Raw genomic sequence first — 18,742 nt, forward strand, 5'->3', positions numbered from 1 at the left:
GTAGCACCTTATCAGAGATCCTTGTAGATCATTTTTTGAGACAAAACATTTTTGTTTGATGAGAAAGGAATGGTGTCAGTTAAGTATCTGAAAGCCTGAAGATTCAGAAAATATCTGCTGTGTCCCTCGAGAGATATATGACAAAAAGGTACAATCTTTCTCTCTTGGAAAATTACAAAGGAATACTTTATTTTGCATTGTTAACTAAACCCCACCCAGTTACCTAATCTCCTCTGTAAGAGTGACAGAGTGACAAACACACTGACTTTTTGGCTGGTATTGATTGAATAGGCAAGTGGCAGTAGATGTGTGACAAATAGGGCTGCCAGTCCTACTGCATTTCTCAGTGACATGCAGTACTTGGATGGTGCCATTTACTGGACTACATTGTTAATGTCACATGGACCCACAAATGACACCACTCATATTGCTTACCCAAAAATGTTCACCTATATTGCACACATCCTCTCATGCTTTATGAGTTTAAAAAATAAAACTATTTTTTTATTTATTTCTCTTGCCTGTAAGTGTGGGCTTCAAAGTGTCAAATGTACCACTTCTAATGCAGTTTTAATCTTCCTGGTAGCATCTCATCCCAGAGGTTTTAAAAATTATAAGAAGAGTGAATCATTATCACATGAGTATGTATGTGAAGTTATGGAAGTATTTTGATTTCAACTGCTCTTTCATAGAACCAGTAACAATATATGTAAACTATTGCAAAAATGTTCATACACATTTCTTCAACTTGTCATTGCCACATCAGTATTTATACTAGTAGCAAAGAAGTAAACTTTTCCATTTTAACCTGCAAATTAATAATTTAATTAAATTTGAGCTGTTATTATTGGTAACTATTTTACAGAGTATTTTTTCACATGCACTTTCAGTAGTGTTAACAAATATTCCTGTCAAAAGGAAAAAATATTTGTTTTTTGGTGGGCTGAATGACACTTTTATTACAACCAAGATTTAGACCAAAACAAAGCTGTAAATGCAATATGTTATTTGAAAGGCAAAAGTTACAAGTTTTGGGTTGCATTTCTTCTAGTTCTCAGTTATGAACAATAAGGCATATCAGAAGTAGGATCTTCTAAGCATTTTTTCAAAAAAGAAAATGAGCAAAGTATTTTCAATGTCCGTGAAGTTAACTTTTTACAAAGACACAAATTTTTATGATATGCAGATTTACACTAATGTAGTATCTTAGGCCTTTTGGGGACCTTTTCAGGTCAGAGAAATTATATTAATTTTTTTTAAAAGGAAAGAAGGATTTTCCCCACATACACATATATGTTATTCTTCATATAGCTTGAAAAGATAGACTTAAGTTATCATGATTAGTACTAGAACAGTAATTTTTGTTGATAAAAGGTAGTGATAAAACTAAACTTTTCACAGCCAAGTGTTCCAACAAGAGTTTACCCAAGATTCTGTATTCCAGCGCATCAGTAGGGATGCAACATGGTTTAGTGGGACAAATTATATCTTGGGTGGGAATGAGAGACTTCTGCCATGTCTCTCAAATTTTCAGTCAGTTACATGGTGTAAACGTACTGAACAGAAAAGAGTGTGATGGTAAGAAAGGGCTTTTTGGATCTCAAGTCATCATATGAAGATGCAGATTACAAAGGATTTAGCTGTGCCCCTTCCTGTGACTTTTGAGTCCTGCAAATGGACGTATTACAGCGTTTCAACCTCCTCCTCTGAAAACCGGTCTACTATGTTGCAATGTCTGGCAGAATTATTCTAAAAATCCGTGTGATTTGTGTTAGTGTAAGAATTGAAAATGAAGTAAAACAATAAAATAAAAAAACGGGAGGCTTTTGTATTCTAAAAGTAGCAGAACAAAGTAAAGAAAGCAACCAAGCAGTTGAGTGTAAAGTGTTTTATCTTCTATCCACCTGTTAGTTGATCAATGGGTAATTGTGTTTCTCAGTTTAATGAAAGGTATATTATCATTGCCACTTATGCTTGTATTCTGATCACTTCACGTAATCAGTTACTTCTTCATTGTTTCATCATGAGACATCCATGAAGTTGCAGTAAGTTTTATGAGGTATGACTCCTTTTTCCACTCTTTCCTTCTGGACTCGGTAATGTACATTGCTTGACCTACAGTGTGGAGTTAAGTAGTTCAGTACTCTGTCAGGTAGAGTCCTGAAAGCATAATTCTGAGGTTCCTTTCATTTGAGTTTTGAATATAGTGCATATGCACTACAGATTTCATTCCTTAATGCACTTCTGCAAACTTACTCTTGATTTTTTTTACCAGGGTCAAAATTTGAGGAGGTTGGTTCTGAAATGCTGTCCGTTTTCACAGTCACTGCTGGGGCATGACGAATGAGGGTGGTTTGTGCACACAAGCAGCTGGTTATGATTTTGTTGTTTCACTTCTGTCTTACTGTGTTTATTCTGTGTGCATGATTTTGACAGCTGTATGATTTAATCATATAGCTTCATAGACATGAAAAATCAGTCCATAAATGTAATGATTAAGTATATGTATCTTTTTAGTTCTTACTAGCAATAATTTCAGTCCCATAAATAAGAGGGCAGTGCTTGCGATAGATGGGTGGGTGGGTGGTTGTCTTTGAGACTTTGGGTGGGGGTCATGTACTTTTTCACTATTTCAAGATGTCTTGTTTTAGTTTTGTATTTTTATTTCACAGCATCAGTAAAATTCTGGTAACTGCAGTGGAAATACATTCACCATTACTGAAAAACTATTTTTTTTTTATCTACAGCTACATTACAAAAGTTTAAAATACATGAAATATAAACATTTTACATAAACGGTGAATGTAACACCAAGTTATCCATTGTCACAGAACACACAAAAGTAATCAGATATTTCTAGGGCTTTCCCAGGTTTCATTGAATTTCACTAAAACACAGCATGGCAGTTTCTGTAGGAAGTTTCTTCTGCATGTCTTGGCTGTTTATGTACGCCCTGGCTTCTCCTGTATGCTTCTTAGGATGTTAATCTCTGGTTAGCAAGTTCATCAATCTCTGTAAAAATTCAAGCTATTATCAGCTCTCATTCTCTAACTCTGAAATTACTTCCTTCTCCGTTTGACTGCAGTAGGGATTGTTGGCATTGTTTTGGGGATTCTGGGACAAAGATTAAAAAAAATTCCTTGTTTTAAAGTTCTGGCAATTTTTTTTCATATAAATTTAAGTTAAATGTATCATAGATATTTATTTTTGGGATGTATTTGCAACAAGTAGGAACTGAGTCTTGTATGCTCTTATAAAATTAATTCAGCATTTACTGGGTTTACTGGTGTCTTTAGTATAAGTGCAATATATTACATAATTGGTAGTCCCGAGTGGTTTGCCCTAAAACTTGTTTCTCTGGTAAGCAGCTTGTGTATGTAGGTGTTCTCAAATACAGTACTAATCCTACCCCATTTTTAAGCAAGATCAGCATGTTTTGTGCTGTTTGTGAGTTTTCATACTCTAAAAAATGCCAAATAGAGTTGCATTGAAGTGTATTATCACACTAGAGTTTTGAGTTTAAAAAATTCTGAAAAATGACTGCAAAAATAATATTGCTAGGCAGTTTGGTTCTCCCCTCTGTATCTGCTGGCCTAGGTAACAAAATTTTGCAGCTTTTGACTCCTGGTTAAGCTAGAACCAGTCATGATAAGCAATAAAAATAAAAAGTGTCACTTTTTTCTTTGTGTATAAATGACAGTTCTGACTTCCAGTTTTACTAGTCCCTTTTCAGGATAGAAGGACCTTTTGAATATTTTAAAGGTAATTTTATCTCAAACTGGACCTAGAAACTTTGTGCTAACAGGAAACAGACATTGAACTTCCACATCTTGGTTTATTTGGTATACTGTCAGTTCATTAAGGATGTGAGAATGAAAAGCTACTGCAGAAACATAATGTTCCTCTCAAACAGGGGAACTCTTATTACATGTAATTTTGTTCAGTAAGTATTCATGATCTTAGTAAGGCCTTATTTGCAATGTAAAATGGTGTATCTTAGATTGCATTTTGAAAGTACTAGTGTTGCTTGCTTTGATTTTAATGTTAAATGTTGTGTGAGCATATTGATATTATTTTTGCATATTACACTTCATTTTGTATAGCTAGTCTAGAGTAAATTGCCACATCAAGTAATTGATACTTTCCAAAGATGGTATGGGAGTCTAAGCTGCTAATAATTTTAAAATGCTACCTAAGGCATTTAGCATCCAATTCTACAGTCTAGAAACTATTAAAGTATAGTTAGTGTTACATTGACTTTTTCAGTTTCTGTCCCAGAGTATGATTTAAGTTGATATTTGAATACCAAGTTTTAGATTATCACGTTAGAGAATTTTGCATACTTCTAATGGTTCCTGTAAGTACTTTTTCTTGATGCTACGTATTGCTGCTGCTTGTGCTTTTAACAGCTTTCTAACCCACTGTTTGCCATTATATAAGGTAGATTTTACAGCTGGTTCCATTTAAGCATTTGAATGAGGCCCAGATGGCCAAAGGTGTGCAGATCTCAGTGGAATGAGTGGATCACATGCACCTCCTCACTCTTGTGAATTTGGGCATAATTTTGGAAGGATTTGAAGACCTGAACTCTTCTAGCTTAACATTCTGATGTTATATGATAGCTTCAGTATTTAGAGGAAATAAAAGAAAACTGGGATGTCTAGTGAGTAAGGCAGTACTCAGAAGAAGCTATTCCTACATGTTTATGATAGAATATTGTGATAATTTATTTATCAATATCTTTCTATTTTTGTATTTTTAATTTTTTGCACTCTTTTTCTGTTCTAATGGCTGCCCTTCGGGATAGGCTGACCTCTGCTCTCCGTATGACATCCTGCAGTCGGATATTCGTCACATTCGAAAGACTGTTGACACTCTGCTCGCCCTCGGGGAGAAACCCCCACAATCAACTTCTACTTTTCGCTCCTGGGATCTAATAGGCTTTTGTCTTTTCCATATACTTTTTATAGTCTTGATGTATATAACTTATCACTGGAATTTGCTAACAGCATAACCTGTTCGCATGTGCACAAAAACTTTCTGCTTTGTCTCTGACAAATTACAGGTACTTAATTTCCTTCCTTTGCCTTACAAACTTCTCCCTTTCCCTTGCTTCCCTTCCTTGTAATATCTTTATTAATCTCTTGAAATAGGATAGAGAAGGAGTAGCATCTTGAAGGCAAGTCCCATGTCTTCTATCCCCTCTAGCTCTAGTTCAAGAACTTATGTACCTCTGTATTTATAGTTTTTCTTTCATGTTGTCTAGACTACACACTAAATGGGTTAAAGCAGTGAAGCTACTCTTATTCCACTTTTGCGTGTAGGCTAGATGTGTATCACAAGCTAAACAGAATTAAGCCTCTTTTTGTGAAAATCCAAGAATGCTGCAAATATGGAAGCAACTGAGGTGGCGCTTGATGAGATAATAGTATTTTCTGAGTTGGTGCCATTTATCTCTACATATGTTTTGGTACAAGCACTTAGAGAACTACCTTTCAAATTACTGTTATTTTTTAATTCTTTATATTAACAAGAGTACGGTAACTTTAAAGATTGTTGTTCATCTCTCCTGTTCTGATTAAATTTCATACTGACGTAATTACATTTTCCTACTTATATTTTGATTTTCTCCAGATTCCATAGAATAATCTTTTTCTTCTGCCACACAAAGCAGTGTTGAACTGCTTTCAAACACTTGCTACATTAAACCCCAGAGATGACTGTAAGTTAGCAGTGGGTATGAGCAAGCCATAGAATGCAGGGACTTGAGAATGTTTCAGGATGAAGATCATATGGTACAGAGTGACACAGTAAGACAGACTGAGAATAAGCTGTTAGACTCCTGTATCTGCCGTTCTTGTGTGTGGCATCAAGCAAGTCACGTCACTATCTTCTTTGTTTCATCACCTGTGAAAATGCAGGCACTGTTTGTTTGTTTGTGTTTATAGCAAAGACAGTGTAGCTCAGAAAACAGATCATCTGGGCAGACTCCAGCTTTTCTATCCTAGAAGGTTTTAAAAAAAAGGTTAGACATACATTAGCCAGGAGGTGTTTTGGTATGTTTGAATTCTGCCTGTGATTGGACTGCCAGACTGATGACCTTAATTTCCCTTCTAGTCCTGTGTTCTGTTCATCTACTGTAAAACTTCAAATAAGATGATTTTTTTTTTGTTTTGCTCCTTATCGACATGAAATACACAAATGAAAATTGATTGGAAAATATAAACCCCTAATGACATGAAAGTATTGGCCTAGATGCTGTTGACTAAATCTGTAACTCAGTCTCAGGCTATCCTAACCAAAGGACATCAGTTTTGTGTCTTGGCAATACATGCATTCACGTCTCACCATCTAGTGTATAATAAAATTACCTATAAACTTTTAGTGGATAACTAGCATAGGAACTTACATGTTACTGATTATTTTGGCCATGTGGTTATGATTTAGTGCTGCACTGTAAATATCCCCATTCCATAGATACTTGCAAAATTTTGTAAAAAAATTCTAAGTGCAGTTCTATCCCTAGTTTCTGTGGCTCAGATATATATACACATATATATACACACATATATATACTATATAGTTTGAAATGTATAATTAGATATGTAATTTAGGATAAGAAAATTAATTTCAGACAATGGATAAATCAAATATCAAAGGATTTAGTGTCTAGCAACTTCCACTGCATATGTATAACAAATCTTTTGTAAAGGGTGTCTGTTATCTGTGACCAGACAAGTTCAGTGAGCCCTTCTAAGCTCTTGACGCTTGAGAATTGGTACTAGTTATTTGGGTGTGCAGCTATAGACTTGTGCCCTCATCCTGCACAGGCCTGTCTTTTAACTGTGTGCCTGGTTTCAGTGATACCAATACCAGACACTTGTTTACTCAGTCAGAGCTTGACATTTGAGTTTCTATTTTCAGCAGATCTTTGTCTTGATATTGATTTTCTTGTTTTAACAATGTTGCTTTTCTGCTGAAATGGAGAAAGTGGCATAAAACTCGAATCAGTTCAGAATCTATTTAATTCTGTGTTTATAATCCAGTGTAGGTGATTGAGACAAAAGTGATGTCTTCTGTAGGGCTAAGATTTCACTACTGCTCCCATAAGTGGTAACCAGATCTCCTGTTGATGCTGTGTGTTGTGCTCTTCTTATGTAGTGCTGAACTGCATGCATGAGTACATTTTTTGAAGTTAGAAAATCATGTAGAGAGGGTTTTTGCTACCATCCTGTAGTATACGTCTCATTGTCTAATATCACGTCTGATTATCCACCGTAACCAATAACTTTCGGGTGGCAGGTAAGAGAAGGAGTAGATTAGTGTGTTTTGCATTTTCAGTGTGCAGAAATGGAAGTTCATGTCTTCATTCTTTTTTAATGTTTTATAGACACTGGGTTAGAAACTCAACTACTGTTGTGCCAGTGTAGACCAAATGAAATGTATCCCAGTCATAGTGACACATAACTCCAACACTTGTCCGAAGTTTTAACTTAGCATATGCTTACCATGCAAACAGAGCTGTTGTTTAATTACTTAGTGTACATTTTCTGTGTTCTCAGCTATTAGAGTATACAGTAATTAAAGTGTAATATTACAAGCACTTTCTTGTAGTTAGAGATGGTGAAGCCATCTTGAATGAGACTCTGAGAAACGAACAATGAACATACTTGCTTCATGGCAAGCACAGCTGTGCCACCATACATGTACCTTATCCAGTTTTGTATATTTTCGGGTTGTTACTGATTACACTTCCAAATATATATAAACCTTACAGGGAAAGAAATAGTGAAATACACCCTTACATTTTCTAAATGTGAATATAGTAAAGTTTCTCAAAATATATTTCAAATATAATGAAAACATGAAAATCTGTGTGTTCATCCCTGAAGCCGGTAATTCTTCCACTAAGTGGGGAAGTGGAAACTAAAACACAGATGTAGCTCATTAATCTACTCTGATGAGTTCTTTGTTAAATTCAGAGTCCTGTTTCTGTGCTGCTGTTCCTGTGGCTTCAGTACTTGGGAAATAAACAGTTCAACTGATTGGTGGTTCTTCACCTTTGAGAGATCCCACTCTGGTGACATTCAGTTATATACAATTGGTACTTACTGCTCACAGCCAGTCACATGATTAAGTTGATCACCTGGAGTTTAAAAAAAAACTTGTGCACTGACTGTAGTTCACCCCCATATTCATTAATAACATTAATTATATTTGCTGCTCTGTTTCTTTTCCCATTCAGCTTTTTTCCATTGCAATGATCATCAGAGATTTTCAAGCCATGATTTCTTAATAAATTGGTTTCCAATCTGTACTGTATCCATCATATTGATTCCTCTTTTATCCTGTGGAGGTCATCTCATTCATACTGCGATAAAGTAATAAATACAACTTGTAGTGGATATGCTTGCAGGTAAAATGTGTTTGCACTGGATTAAAAGTGGTATTTTGATATGAGGATTTGGCTTTCTTTTTCCATGAGCTAGAAAAAAGATAAATATTTTCAAGTGTACTGTAATGCAGTGTAGTAGTCCTTTAAATGCTTCTTGCTTGTATATTAGCAATTTTTTACAGCTGATAGCTGTATATAGATCCCATTACGTTCCTAATAAGTTTTCTGAAAGTTATGCTTAATGTGAATGGGGATTGAATTAGATCTGAGCAAATATGCAGTACAGTTTTCTATTCAATATACCTTAATAAGTTTCCAAAGTATTGCTATATCAGTTTTTCAAAAAAAAATTTACTCCTGTTACACCCCCCCAAAAAAAACCAGCACAAAAAACCCACAAAAAACCCCAACAACAACAACAACAAAAAAGGGTCATATATGAAGGCTGAGATAAAAATAGTACAGCTGGGCTTGTGAACCTTTGCCATTTCGTTTATTTCTAGCACATAAACTGTTATGCAGAAAGAGTGGTAGAAAAATACTTTAAGGTAATGAACCATTCTACTTTGATGATACAAAACACTCATTTCATCATTTTGTCTCTTAGAATTAAATGTATAAGGATATGGTATAATTGGTATTTCCCCTTAAGTATTCATTTTCTTGTACTGTTTCATGTGTGTCTGTCTTTATTAAGATTTTTGTTCCTTGCGGTTTCAGGGCACTGTTTTCTAAGCATGTTAGAATAAAACTGTGAGGCATTTTTGTAAAATATAGGGTCTACTTTAAAATTTTATGGTTGAAGGCTAGAATTTATAAAGACTCTGAAGCCCACCATCTACAGTTACAGTTCTGTAAATATTTGCAATTTATTGAGTGATCAGAAAATGCACATATCTAGACATCTAACTGGCTATGCCTCCAAATACAGAATTGCAGCTGTAGTATTGAAGGTCTAAGGGTTTGTTGTTTTTTTTTCCTTTGTCAAATCTGGCCATAAATGTACACTTTAGAAAATATACTAATCTTTCCACTGGAAATTAAAAAAAAAAAAGAAATGTACCTATGGCCTGAATTACTGTGCTTTTTAAATCTTCTGCTGTTTTCTTTTGTACTTCAAATGGTACCTTCAGAACATGTGGACACACACAGACATCAACAGTAATAGTTGAAAAATATATAAAAAGACATAATTTCAAATTTCCTTATATGAAAAAGTAAATATTTGCTATAGCTTTTTCAACTCTTTAGAAAGAAAACTGGCCTTGACCTAACAAAATTTTTGTATATTGGATATAAGTTTACTTAAATGTAATGCCCTGATGTTTCTTTTAGTGACTTCCCATTTCAGAATAGTTGGTTTCAAACATGAAACGATGGGCATTACATGAACTTAGTTTTTTTTTAATTCGTGCTTGGAGAAATTGCACATTCCACTATTGCACTTTTTTTATTAATATTTTTCCCCTGTAGATCTGAAATCACATATTCTACAAATACAGGGAAGAAAGATGTTGCCAAATTGTAGAATGCCACTTCTCTTTATTTTTACTAACAGATACAGTTGGGCCCTGCTGTTATTATCATGCGGTCGTTTTACTACTTGCCCATCTGATATTATGGCAGCAGTGTCTTTTTTGTTAAATACTTACTGTATCTGAATTGCCAAGCTGCTTGCCCTACCATAAACTAATTCTAACAGCTGTCATGACTTTGAAGTCATGTGGTGTCAATGAAAATAGATGTGTCTGTGGAGTGTGTCACGTATCCTTGTGGGATTAGTGTCCTTGTGTATTCCTGGCTTTTTTCTGCGCTGTCTAATTCATACATTTTGTTCCAGGATCAGAAACTTACTCTGGCAAGCACATGCACGCGTGTATGTTAGTGGATACACCTGTTGTACTGTCTCTTTGTGTTGCTTTGTGATTCAACCTCCTGGCTGCTGCCTCCTTTTTGTGCACTTTTTAATATTTTTGCCATCAGGAGGGGTTTATTCTTTTGCTTCGTGCTGAGTTTGAAAACTCAGCCATTCAGAATGGCTATGTGTCTGTAGAAAGTGGTTTGCTTGCAACAAGTATATAAGTTCCTTTGTTTTCTTAGGGAGAAAAAAAAATAAAATTATATTAGAACTTCATTTCTATAGTAGATAGAGAAGGGAGATATTTGTGCTGGTAGAGTGGAGTGGCAGCCCTTTCCACCACAATTGTCCTAAAAGACTTTTAGGCTGGTCTTGAGAATTAGTAGCCAGTTCTTCTGTCTGTTTTTCTCGGGTTTGTTCAATGATGGTTTCAAGAGGGGTGTTTTTAGAAAGACAAGACACACTTCTATATTGAAGTGTTATGGATTTGAATCTATTGTAAAAGGGACAAATATCAAAGGTTGAGAGAAGTGGGTATGGCTGAATCTCCACAGAGTCATGGGCAAGTTCTCCTCTTGCTTGGTCAGGCATATTGCCTCAAAATGCCAGGATTTAAGAAAAGTTTTGAAATCTTTATGACTTGCAGTTTCACAGGTCTGCTGTCAGTAGTTTCCAGAACACAGTTTTAGTGGATTAGAGAATGAGGCAGAGCATGGAAAATGGACTATGCTGCAGGGACAATGGCTGAACCTGAGTACAGAGACACCTGGGATCTTGGCCCAAAGTAACTGCTGTTGTGCTATTATTGGTGTGCTCTGGATTCCATCCTTGGCAGGATTTGATTTTTCTTATTCTCAGAAGTAAATATATGATTCATAAACTGATTTGAAAAGTATGTGAGGCAGGATTGATGAAAGGCATTTACAAAGTTTTGAAGATAGTGGTTAGGGCTTAGATAAGAGAATTGATTTGTGACACGTTAAGATGAAGTTTGTTGTTTTTAGAAGATGGTGTCCTGTCTCATTGTCAAGTTTGGAAAGTTCATCATAGCCACGTGTTTGGCTGCAGAGTTACAAAACATTAGCCAAGTTCCACCTGCTTCATAAGAGAAGGCTGTCAATTATATGTTTCAAGCACTGGCGAAGAACAATGTATAGTATAAAATATGTTACATGCTGGGAAACTTCTCACTCCTAGAACACAGTTGTAAAGTCCTATTTTTTTATAGAGCTCCTAGAACAGCTTTCCTGATGAGAGTATGTGTCTTGTAAATACAGCAGTGGGAGAGAGGTTGCTTTATACAAACTAAATTACTATATTTAAAAGAATTAGATAATGCATTGTCTTTTAAAAGAGAAAAATCTTATTGCATGGAGGTTTTATATGAAATAGTGCATGCATTCCTTTATGCTTTTAGTGAAAATGTGCTTATAAACAAACTGCAAAATTCCTAGCAAGAGGGCATGGCAGAAAGGTTCTCTGAGTGCTAAAGGTGACACAAAAATGGTGAGCTTAGAATTTTTTTTCTAAGACAAACATCCTTAACTGTGGTGTTTTAAGCAAATCTGGCTTCAACAGAAAAATGTATAATATTTTCAAACATTAATATCTAGCAAGGTAGGTTGTTACAGGGCTAGATTTTTGGATTCAGTCCCTACCCTTCAGCCTTGCAATACTAATCCCTCGGTTTTCAGATATTGGATTCAGTAGGCTTTATTATTTAATATGCCTTTTGTCTGACATGGAAGACTAATGAAATATTGGCATGCTAAGGGCCACCAAATCTGTGGAACAAGACCTGACTGTGCAAGGACAATGAAAAGAAGTAGAAGAGAGTGGAAAGAATAACCTTTCACTTCAGGTGTCTGATTTGCATTCTCAAATAGGATTTTTTTTTAATTATCCAAGTTAGAGCATTGTAGATTTTTATGAACTATGTCCCAAGATATTAGATTGGCAACATGTCTAGTAGAAATCACACATTTGAAATAGAAATATTTGGAGGGGGTTTTCCCCCTTTTTTATTTCATATCGCTGTCTCTGCTTTCTCTTGTTGGTTCTCCAGTGCTAACCAGGTATCAGTTTAGGAGTTTGTATCCTAAAATATATTTATATATTCTCTTGAAAAGGTACTTTTTTTACAGAGGAATAAAAGTTGGGGAGAACCATCTCTGACAGCTTGCAAGGTCAATAGTCAGAAGAACAAACAAGAATGAACTGCAGAACTCCATGTCTTAACTTAATAGGAATTTAGGGCAGGTTTGGAATGGAAATGCAAGTGATGACCTGGAATGGCTGCAAAAAGGGGGTAGTTCCTTGTGCTACCTGGGCAGGTAGCTGCAGCAGAGAGTGACAGGATGGCAGACAGGAGCAGGAGGCTCCAGCTGTTGGTCACCGTGAATCTGAATCCACAAACTCAATTGAAGTGGGAACACAGCATTAGCAGATCACCAGAATGTTAGAGCATCTTCCCTATGAGGAAATGTGTGTTGTCCATCTCCTGCAGACCTACTCAGCCAAGTTCCTTGAAGATTATCTGTTTGAAGTTGTTTCTTGGGTCATAAAAAAATCTCTCAAACATAAAATATTAAAACAAGTAGTAAATATAAAATATAAATAGAATATAGATAAATTACAGTTACCAGTATCAGATGCCATGATTTTGAATGAAGTCTGGCTCTCATTATTAGGTTCCGTAGTTAATAGGTAAGTTTTTTTCTCCCATTGAGGCTGGAGTGAGGTGTGAAGAACTTCACCAAAAATTTAAGCAAGCTAAATGTTGGTTATGGATAAAGGAAATAATCATTAATGAAAGAAAGTCATAAATATCAGAAGCACTGCAACAGCTGTTTAATACTGGTACTTTTTTGATGGAGCTGTGGCCCACTGGGGTAGATTTCCCTGAGCAAGGACTGGACAACTATGGAAGCAGACAAAAACCATTAATCATAGGTGCATAATATAGTACAAACTGTATGAATTGTACTTGTGCATCCCAGTTCAATCATTTTGAGTATTATATTTAGTTTTAAGGGTCCATAGGAGTCAGAGAAGGGACTAGAGCTGAAAAAATGTGTAATGAGAAGTTGAAAAGATAAGTGATGTTTAAATTGAACAAATAATCAGTATGAGGAAGTGTGGGAAAAGGACATGAATTGTATAAAGATAAAATAAGGGAGGCTTAGTTAACATTACAGAAGCAAGAATAATATTCAGTAGAAGACAAGCAATTAATTAAAATAGGATCTGAAATGCATGCAGTAATTTTAAAAGCTAAAAGTTTATTGAATAGCTAAGATATTCAATAGTGAGAATATCAAAACAACTGTCCCTTTCCAAAAAATCAGTATCCCATGTCTGCTGATGGTCATGTATGGATGCGCAGGAAAGGAGCAGAAGGTTAGATCATGTAGGTGATTTTTTCAAGTTTTTCAACTTTAAGTTTCAACTTAAAGTTTTTCAAGCTTAAAGCAATCTGACATGCAGTTGAGCAGACACTGTTTCCATGTGTTTGTGTTTAACACTGTTGTTTGGGGTTTTATCTATCTGTATATTTTTGTCATCCCACTTATGCTTTTGGCTTTCATGTTGTGGCAATGAGTGTCACGGTTGTGATTATGGTTTATGTGATATAGTCTAGCTTTTCCATTTATTTATTATAAACCTACTGCCTGATTTCATAATTTCATTGATTTCATTAACAAGAATACCCAGTTACATTAAGAAAAACAACTTTTTAAAGAGAGGGCCAGTCATGACACAAGGCTGCCTCTCTAAGCAAGGCTTTCTCTAATTATTCACTGGTGAGTCTTGTTCCCTGTAGGAGATACAGTATTTACTGCTTGACTGTCGTCTGGTATAACAGCTTCTGTGGACAGCCAGTAGGTTTCATCCTGGCTATGATTGCTGTGTCCTTATGGTGAATAAAGTTGATTCCTGGATATTTCTAATACGATGGTAATACTTGGAATGAAACACTTCGCCCATTGAATGCACAACATTGCACACACTTTTCTGTAAATACTAGTGCATAGCTTTCAAGGTGCATATCCTAGGACCAAGCCCTACCTCTCTAGAGCCCAGTGGTAGAATGTTTTTTGACAGAACCCGTCTTCCGTCCCCAGACTCACACACATGTAGTAACAAGACGAATGCTATGTTATCTTGCTTTGTAGGCGAAAGTTCGATGTGTGCTTGCTGGCCCTCGCCTTAGTTAATGTGTTTACACGCTGTAATGACCGCAGAACAGGTTGGTTTCTGAGGCCCAGAATATTAGCAGATCTCTCACTAACTCACAGGTGTAATGAAAGCAAAATTAGAGACTTTCTGTCAAAATCATAGGAAGTTCTTTTTAATTAAAAATAGGAAAAGGTTCCTGCTTGCTGGGCTTTGTGTTCCAAGTGTGATCATGTAAAGCAAGGGTTTGCAGTACGTATTGAGTATCCTAATCTTTACTCCTTTGTTGTTTTTTATTCTAGGAAAAGCTCTGCCTACCACATCACATCCTAGAAGAAAAGGGCTTGGTAAAAGTGAGCATAACAGTTCAAGCATTGCTAGATGTAACCACAGTGAAACAAGCTTTATTCACATGAAACTACTTTCTCTGCTGTTACCAGCTCCACTGTGCCATGAAAGAATCAAAAAACTGCCCGTCTGTTCAAACTGCATTGAAAAAAACCCAGTACTCCAAGAGTATTCTTACACTTTTGATTTTAAAACCATGTTTCAGACTGTACGTATGTGTCAAACTACAGAGCAGAAACTAAACAGAATCATTTTCTAGAGGAAGTTGGCGCTTCACTGCTTTTACACGTCACTTTGTACAGTACTTACTAAAACAACCACTTCTGTGCCACTTAAAAATGTGTGGAGCACACAGCTGTCTTGCAGCAAGATACCTTCATATTATTAAACTAAGAATTGCTGTAATCATTTGGGGGGAGGGAGAAGGGAGAGTAAATCAGACTGCTACCACGGTAGGTATTTTGCAGTTGCGTCAGGCTATTGCCTTTTAAAAAAATCCAGACATAAAATATTTATATAAATATTATTTATTAGTGAGTTGTTATTCATCCTTTGGATGCAGAATGTAAATTAGGAAACTGTATTTTATTACTGCTTTTTTTGTGGTTAAACACTTTATTTTAATATAAATACTTAGTTATTTTTATTCTACTTGGTGTGCAGTAGCTCTAGATCTTCGTAAATTGTATTTTCTAACATGTAAGATAAAAAAAAGCAAACAAAATAGGTGCTTTTATTAAAAGAACAGCTAGCTGGAATGCAATTTTTTATTTCTTGAATCTGTAAAACTTTGGTAGAAAATTCCATTCTGCATTCCACTGAGTTTCCTACATTCCAGTAACACTTCTCCCCTCACTCCAATAAATCGGCTGAAACTGAGAGCACACCCATTTTATTTGTATATAGATGTTTAAAAGCAAAAAAAAAAAAAAGGAGATGTGTAAACTTGAACAATAAATGTGAACAAATATTTTTGATTGCTTATTTTACTATGCACAAGACATTTAACTTTTGCCACAACAAAATTAATGATGTGCATTAGGATCATGTGTCTTGAAATATAATTTTGCACTGTAACTCAATTTCTTTTAAAGACTACAGCACTACAGAATGAATACGAAAACATAGCACAAGACCATTAACTAGATTTACCAGGTAGCCAAAAAATTAATTTGTTTTCTTCAGTGATTCCTTCAAGAGGAGATAAAATGACTAAAATTGCCAAAGGCAGTCTCAAAGATGGGATCTTCCAGATCTAACCCGCTGCTGGGTACAGTGCTTCTCCTTAAGAGTCTCTGCAAAATTAAGCACAATGTTCTGTAGTGCATGTTTGCAGGATCAGACCTCTAATCCCGTGTCAGCAATACGAAATAAGGAAGATTCTTCTCCTTTTCACCACTTTATGTTTTTTGAAGAGATTTTTAAAAGCATAATTTATTACTAAGACATCACGCATTTTAGATCAAAAAGATCCAGCATAGCAATTCTCACAGTATCTGGAACATCCATTTTTCTTTCATACGAGAGGCCAGTGATGGGACTTGGGCAAGCAGGATGGGGAAGCTGCATGTGGTGAAAGGCGAGCTGGTGGGGGGCACACAAGCAGGTAGTTGGAAATGCAGAGTGGCAAAAAAAGAGGCAGTGTGGTGGGAGGGATTAAACATTTAAGCAAGAGCATGTGGAGAGAACTATCACGTAAAGACTTTTGGGAAGAATGATACACACTTGTCACTACCACATATCCAGGCAGTTTCACACCCATTCACAAAGGCTGCATTCAAACCCACCGCTGTTCCAATGGCAGATTTTTAATGGTTCACATGGTATTTGAATGCAGACCACGCGCTTTGATACCACAAATTGCTGCCATGCTGGTGTGTGGTGACAGCAATGTGTTAGGAGGAGGAAAGTGGGCTCGCAGACAATGAGACATCCAGTATGCATGGAATATCCAGTTACTTCAACCAAAGCAAAAGCGTTAATTTTATAGAGGGAACATTGACTTAAATTGTAATTTTGATTGGCAGCTAGCTTATTGTTTCCTTTAAAATGTACTGTGCACTTTAACACTAAATGAAAATGTATTTTAATATTTTACAGAGCTGCACAAATATCTGTTTTGTCAAAAGCTAAAGCAATGTAAAGAAAATTAAGTTTTCAAGTCAGAGTTTATCAAATTTTAAAAGCATTCAAGGATGGAGTATAAAAATAGGAATATTGATTTCTGCATCTTGAGGGATAAAATGCAGGTTTCCTGAGTATTTTTTTACAATGTATATATGTCAACATGAAGCTTTGTAAGTATTATTTTGACAAATCTTGTTTTTTCATAATTAAAATTTGGTTTTCTTCTGATTGTGTCTTTCAGTATTTGCTTGAAGTTGGCTGTAAATAAATAGCTCTAAATATTTTGTAATACAGCTTTTTTTATGCAGTCTTAACCTGTATGGCTAAAAAGAGAATCTTCATGAACCTTTGTACAATATTTATATGTGCAATAAAACATGCATGGCAAATCTATAATATCCTACGCAGTGAACATAATGTATATAGAAAATCTTTACTGTAGTTACAATTAAACTATATTATTTGCAGAAAGCCCTTAATGACTATCCCTGTGATTGATGGTTTCTTGTGAGAGGTGGTATTTGGAGAGCTTAACACTGGGAGTGATGGGCTTGGGGATGGAAAAGGTGATGATGTGATGCAAATAAAGGAATTTTGCAGCTAAACTGGGAATAGGATCCAGCTGGTAACTGTTATGTAACTGCAAATGTGGTTCCTGCACCTTTGTTGCTCCTGTTGTTAAAGTCTCCTGCCAGTCCTTCAGTGACAGTGAATTATCTGCCCTCTGCTTCCAGGGCTGGGTGGGCTCAGGGAGACTCCTCCTTCAGTTTGTTCCTGCTCACACTGATGTATTAGTCATTCATTTTACTGCTTCCACTTCTCTGCACAGGGCAGTTTTTTCTCCTCCTTCCCCTCCTCCTGAAATGCAGAGGTTATTCTGCAGACTTCTGCTTTAGCAAACAAAATCTGGCTTTATTCTGGCTAATTCCTTTATTCTACTGAATCCGAGTAATAATGCAGTAACACCTTCAGACCTGGGGATAACCCAACGCACCAGGGCTGTGCTGAGCTGCTTTGTGCTGCCCGTCTGCAGAAACAAGTAGGTATTACTGCTTGTAGGTAGGACACACACACAGCCTTCTCTTTCCCATGTGGGTTTCTGAAGTCTCCCAAGTACAGATTGTGCTAGATTCTCATTTTTCTAATGAAGTATCTTAACCAGGTGACTTCATGGCTGTATTTTTTCACATTTGGTAGTGGATTTGGGAAGGAGAGAATCTTTCTGCAATAGTGTCCTTTTGGAGAATTCTTGCAATGCGTACACTTGCATATTCCTAGCCTTCAGAGCTCACCTCACAAATAAGTAGATGCAACATTGATAAAAGTCATTACATAATTTAAGCCTGTCACCAGCAGAGAAATGTAAGTTCCCAGCATCAGACTCCCTGGAGCCCAGAATCTGGAAGGGGCCAGAGACAGAAGAGCATTCAGCACTGCTTAAAAAAGGCAACTGATCCTACATCTATCCTGCTATTTCCTCTGTCAAGAGTGAGTCAAGGTTTGAGCAATGATTCAGGTCCTACTGAACTATGAGAAAGCAGAGTTTACAAGGGATTACTTGAACATATGATAAACAGCTCACTGGAACAATCTGTGTTCTTGTCCAAGGTAGCTGGCAGAATTATACCACTGGGAACTATTTTAGATCTACAACTGTCAGGCCTACATTCTGCCATCTTTTGTACAATAAGCACACACACTTTCAACAATGAGATATGAGATCATCTAGACAGGAATTGCTTTTTTCAGATCTATTTAGTAGTTCCCTGTCAGTCCTGTTAAATCTAAGAAACACAGCATAAGCCTTTCCCACTCAGCAATAATCAAACAAATGGAGA

General features: G+C 36.1%; 1 protein-coding gene across 7 annotated transcripts in view; it reads left to right on the forward strand.

The window, feature by feature from the left end:
- LRCH1 (leucine rich repeats and calponin homology domain containing 1) overlaps positions 1 to 17,375 on the forward strand; it is a 117,045-nt gene extending 99,670 nt beyond the window's left edge. For 4 of the 7 annotated variants that reach the window (XR_003532778.1, XR_003532780.1, XR_003532779.1 and 1 more), the window contains 2 exons: positions 4,808 to 5,065; positions 14,732 to 14,842. Coding sequence is in view for 3 of the 7 variants with exons in the window: in XM_027674353.1 (XP_027530154.1) it covers positions 4,808 to 5,014 (207 nt within the window). In the remaining 4 variants the exon portion in view is untranslated. Of the gene's footprint in view, positions 1 to 4,807; positions 5,067 to 14,731 lie in introns of those variants that run through there. The other 3 variants (XM_027674354.1, XM_027674355.1, XM_027674353.1) reach the window with 2 other exon arrangements.
- Positions 17,376 to 18,742: the final 1,367 nt, after the last annotated feature.

This window comes from Neopelma chrysocephalum, unplaced genomic scaffold (genome assembly GCF_003984885.1).
Source record: "Neopelma chrysocephalum unplaced genomic scaffold, ASM398488v2 Primary Assembly neopelma1_25, whole genome shotgun sequence".
Classification (NCBI taxonomy): Eukaryota; Metazoa; Chordata; class Aves; order Passeriformes; family Pipridae; genus Neopelma; species Neopelma chrysocephalum.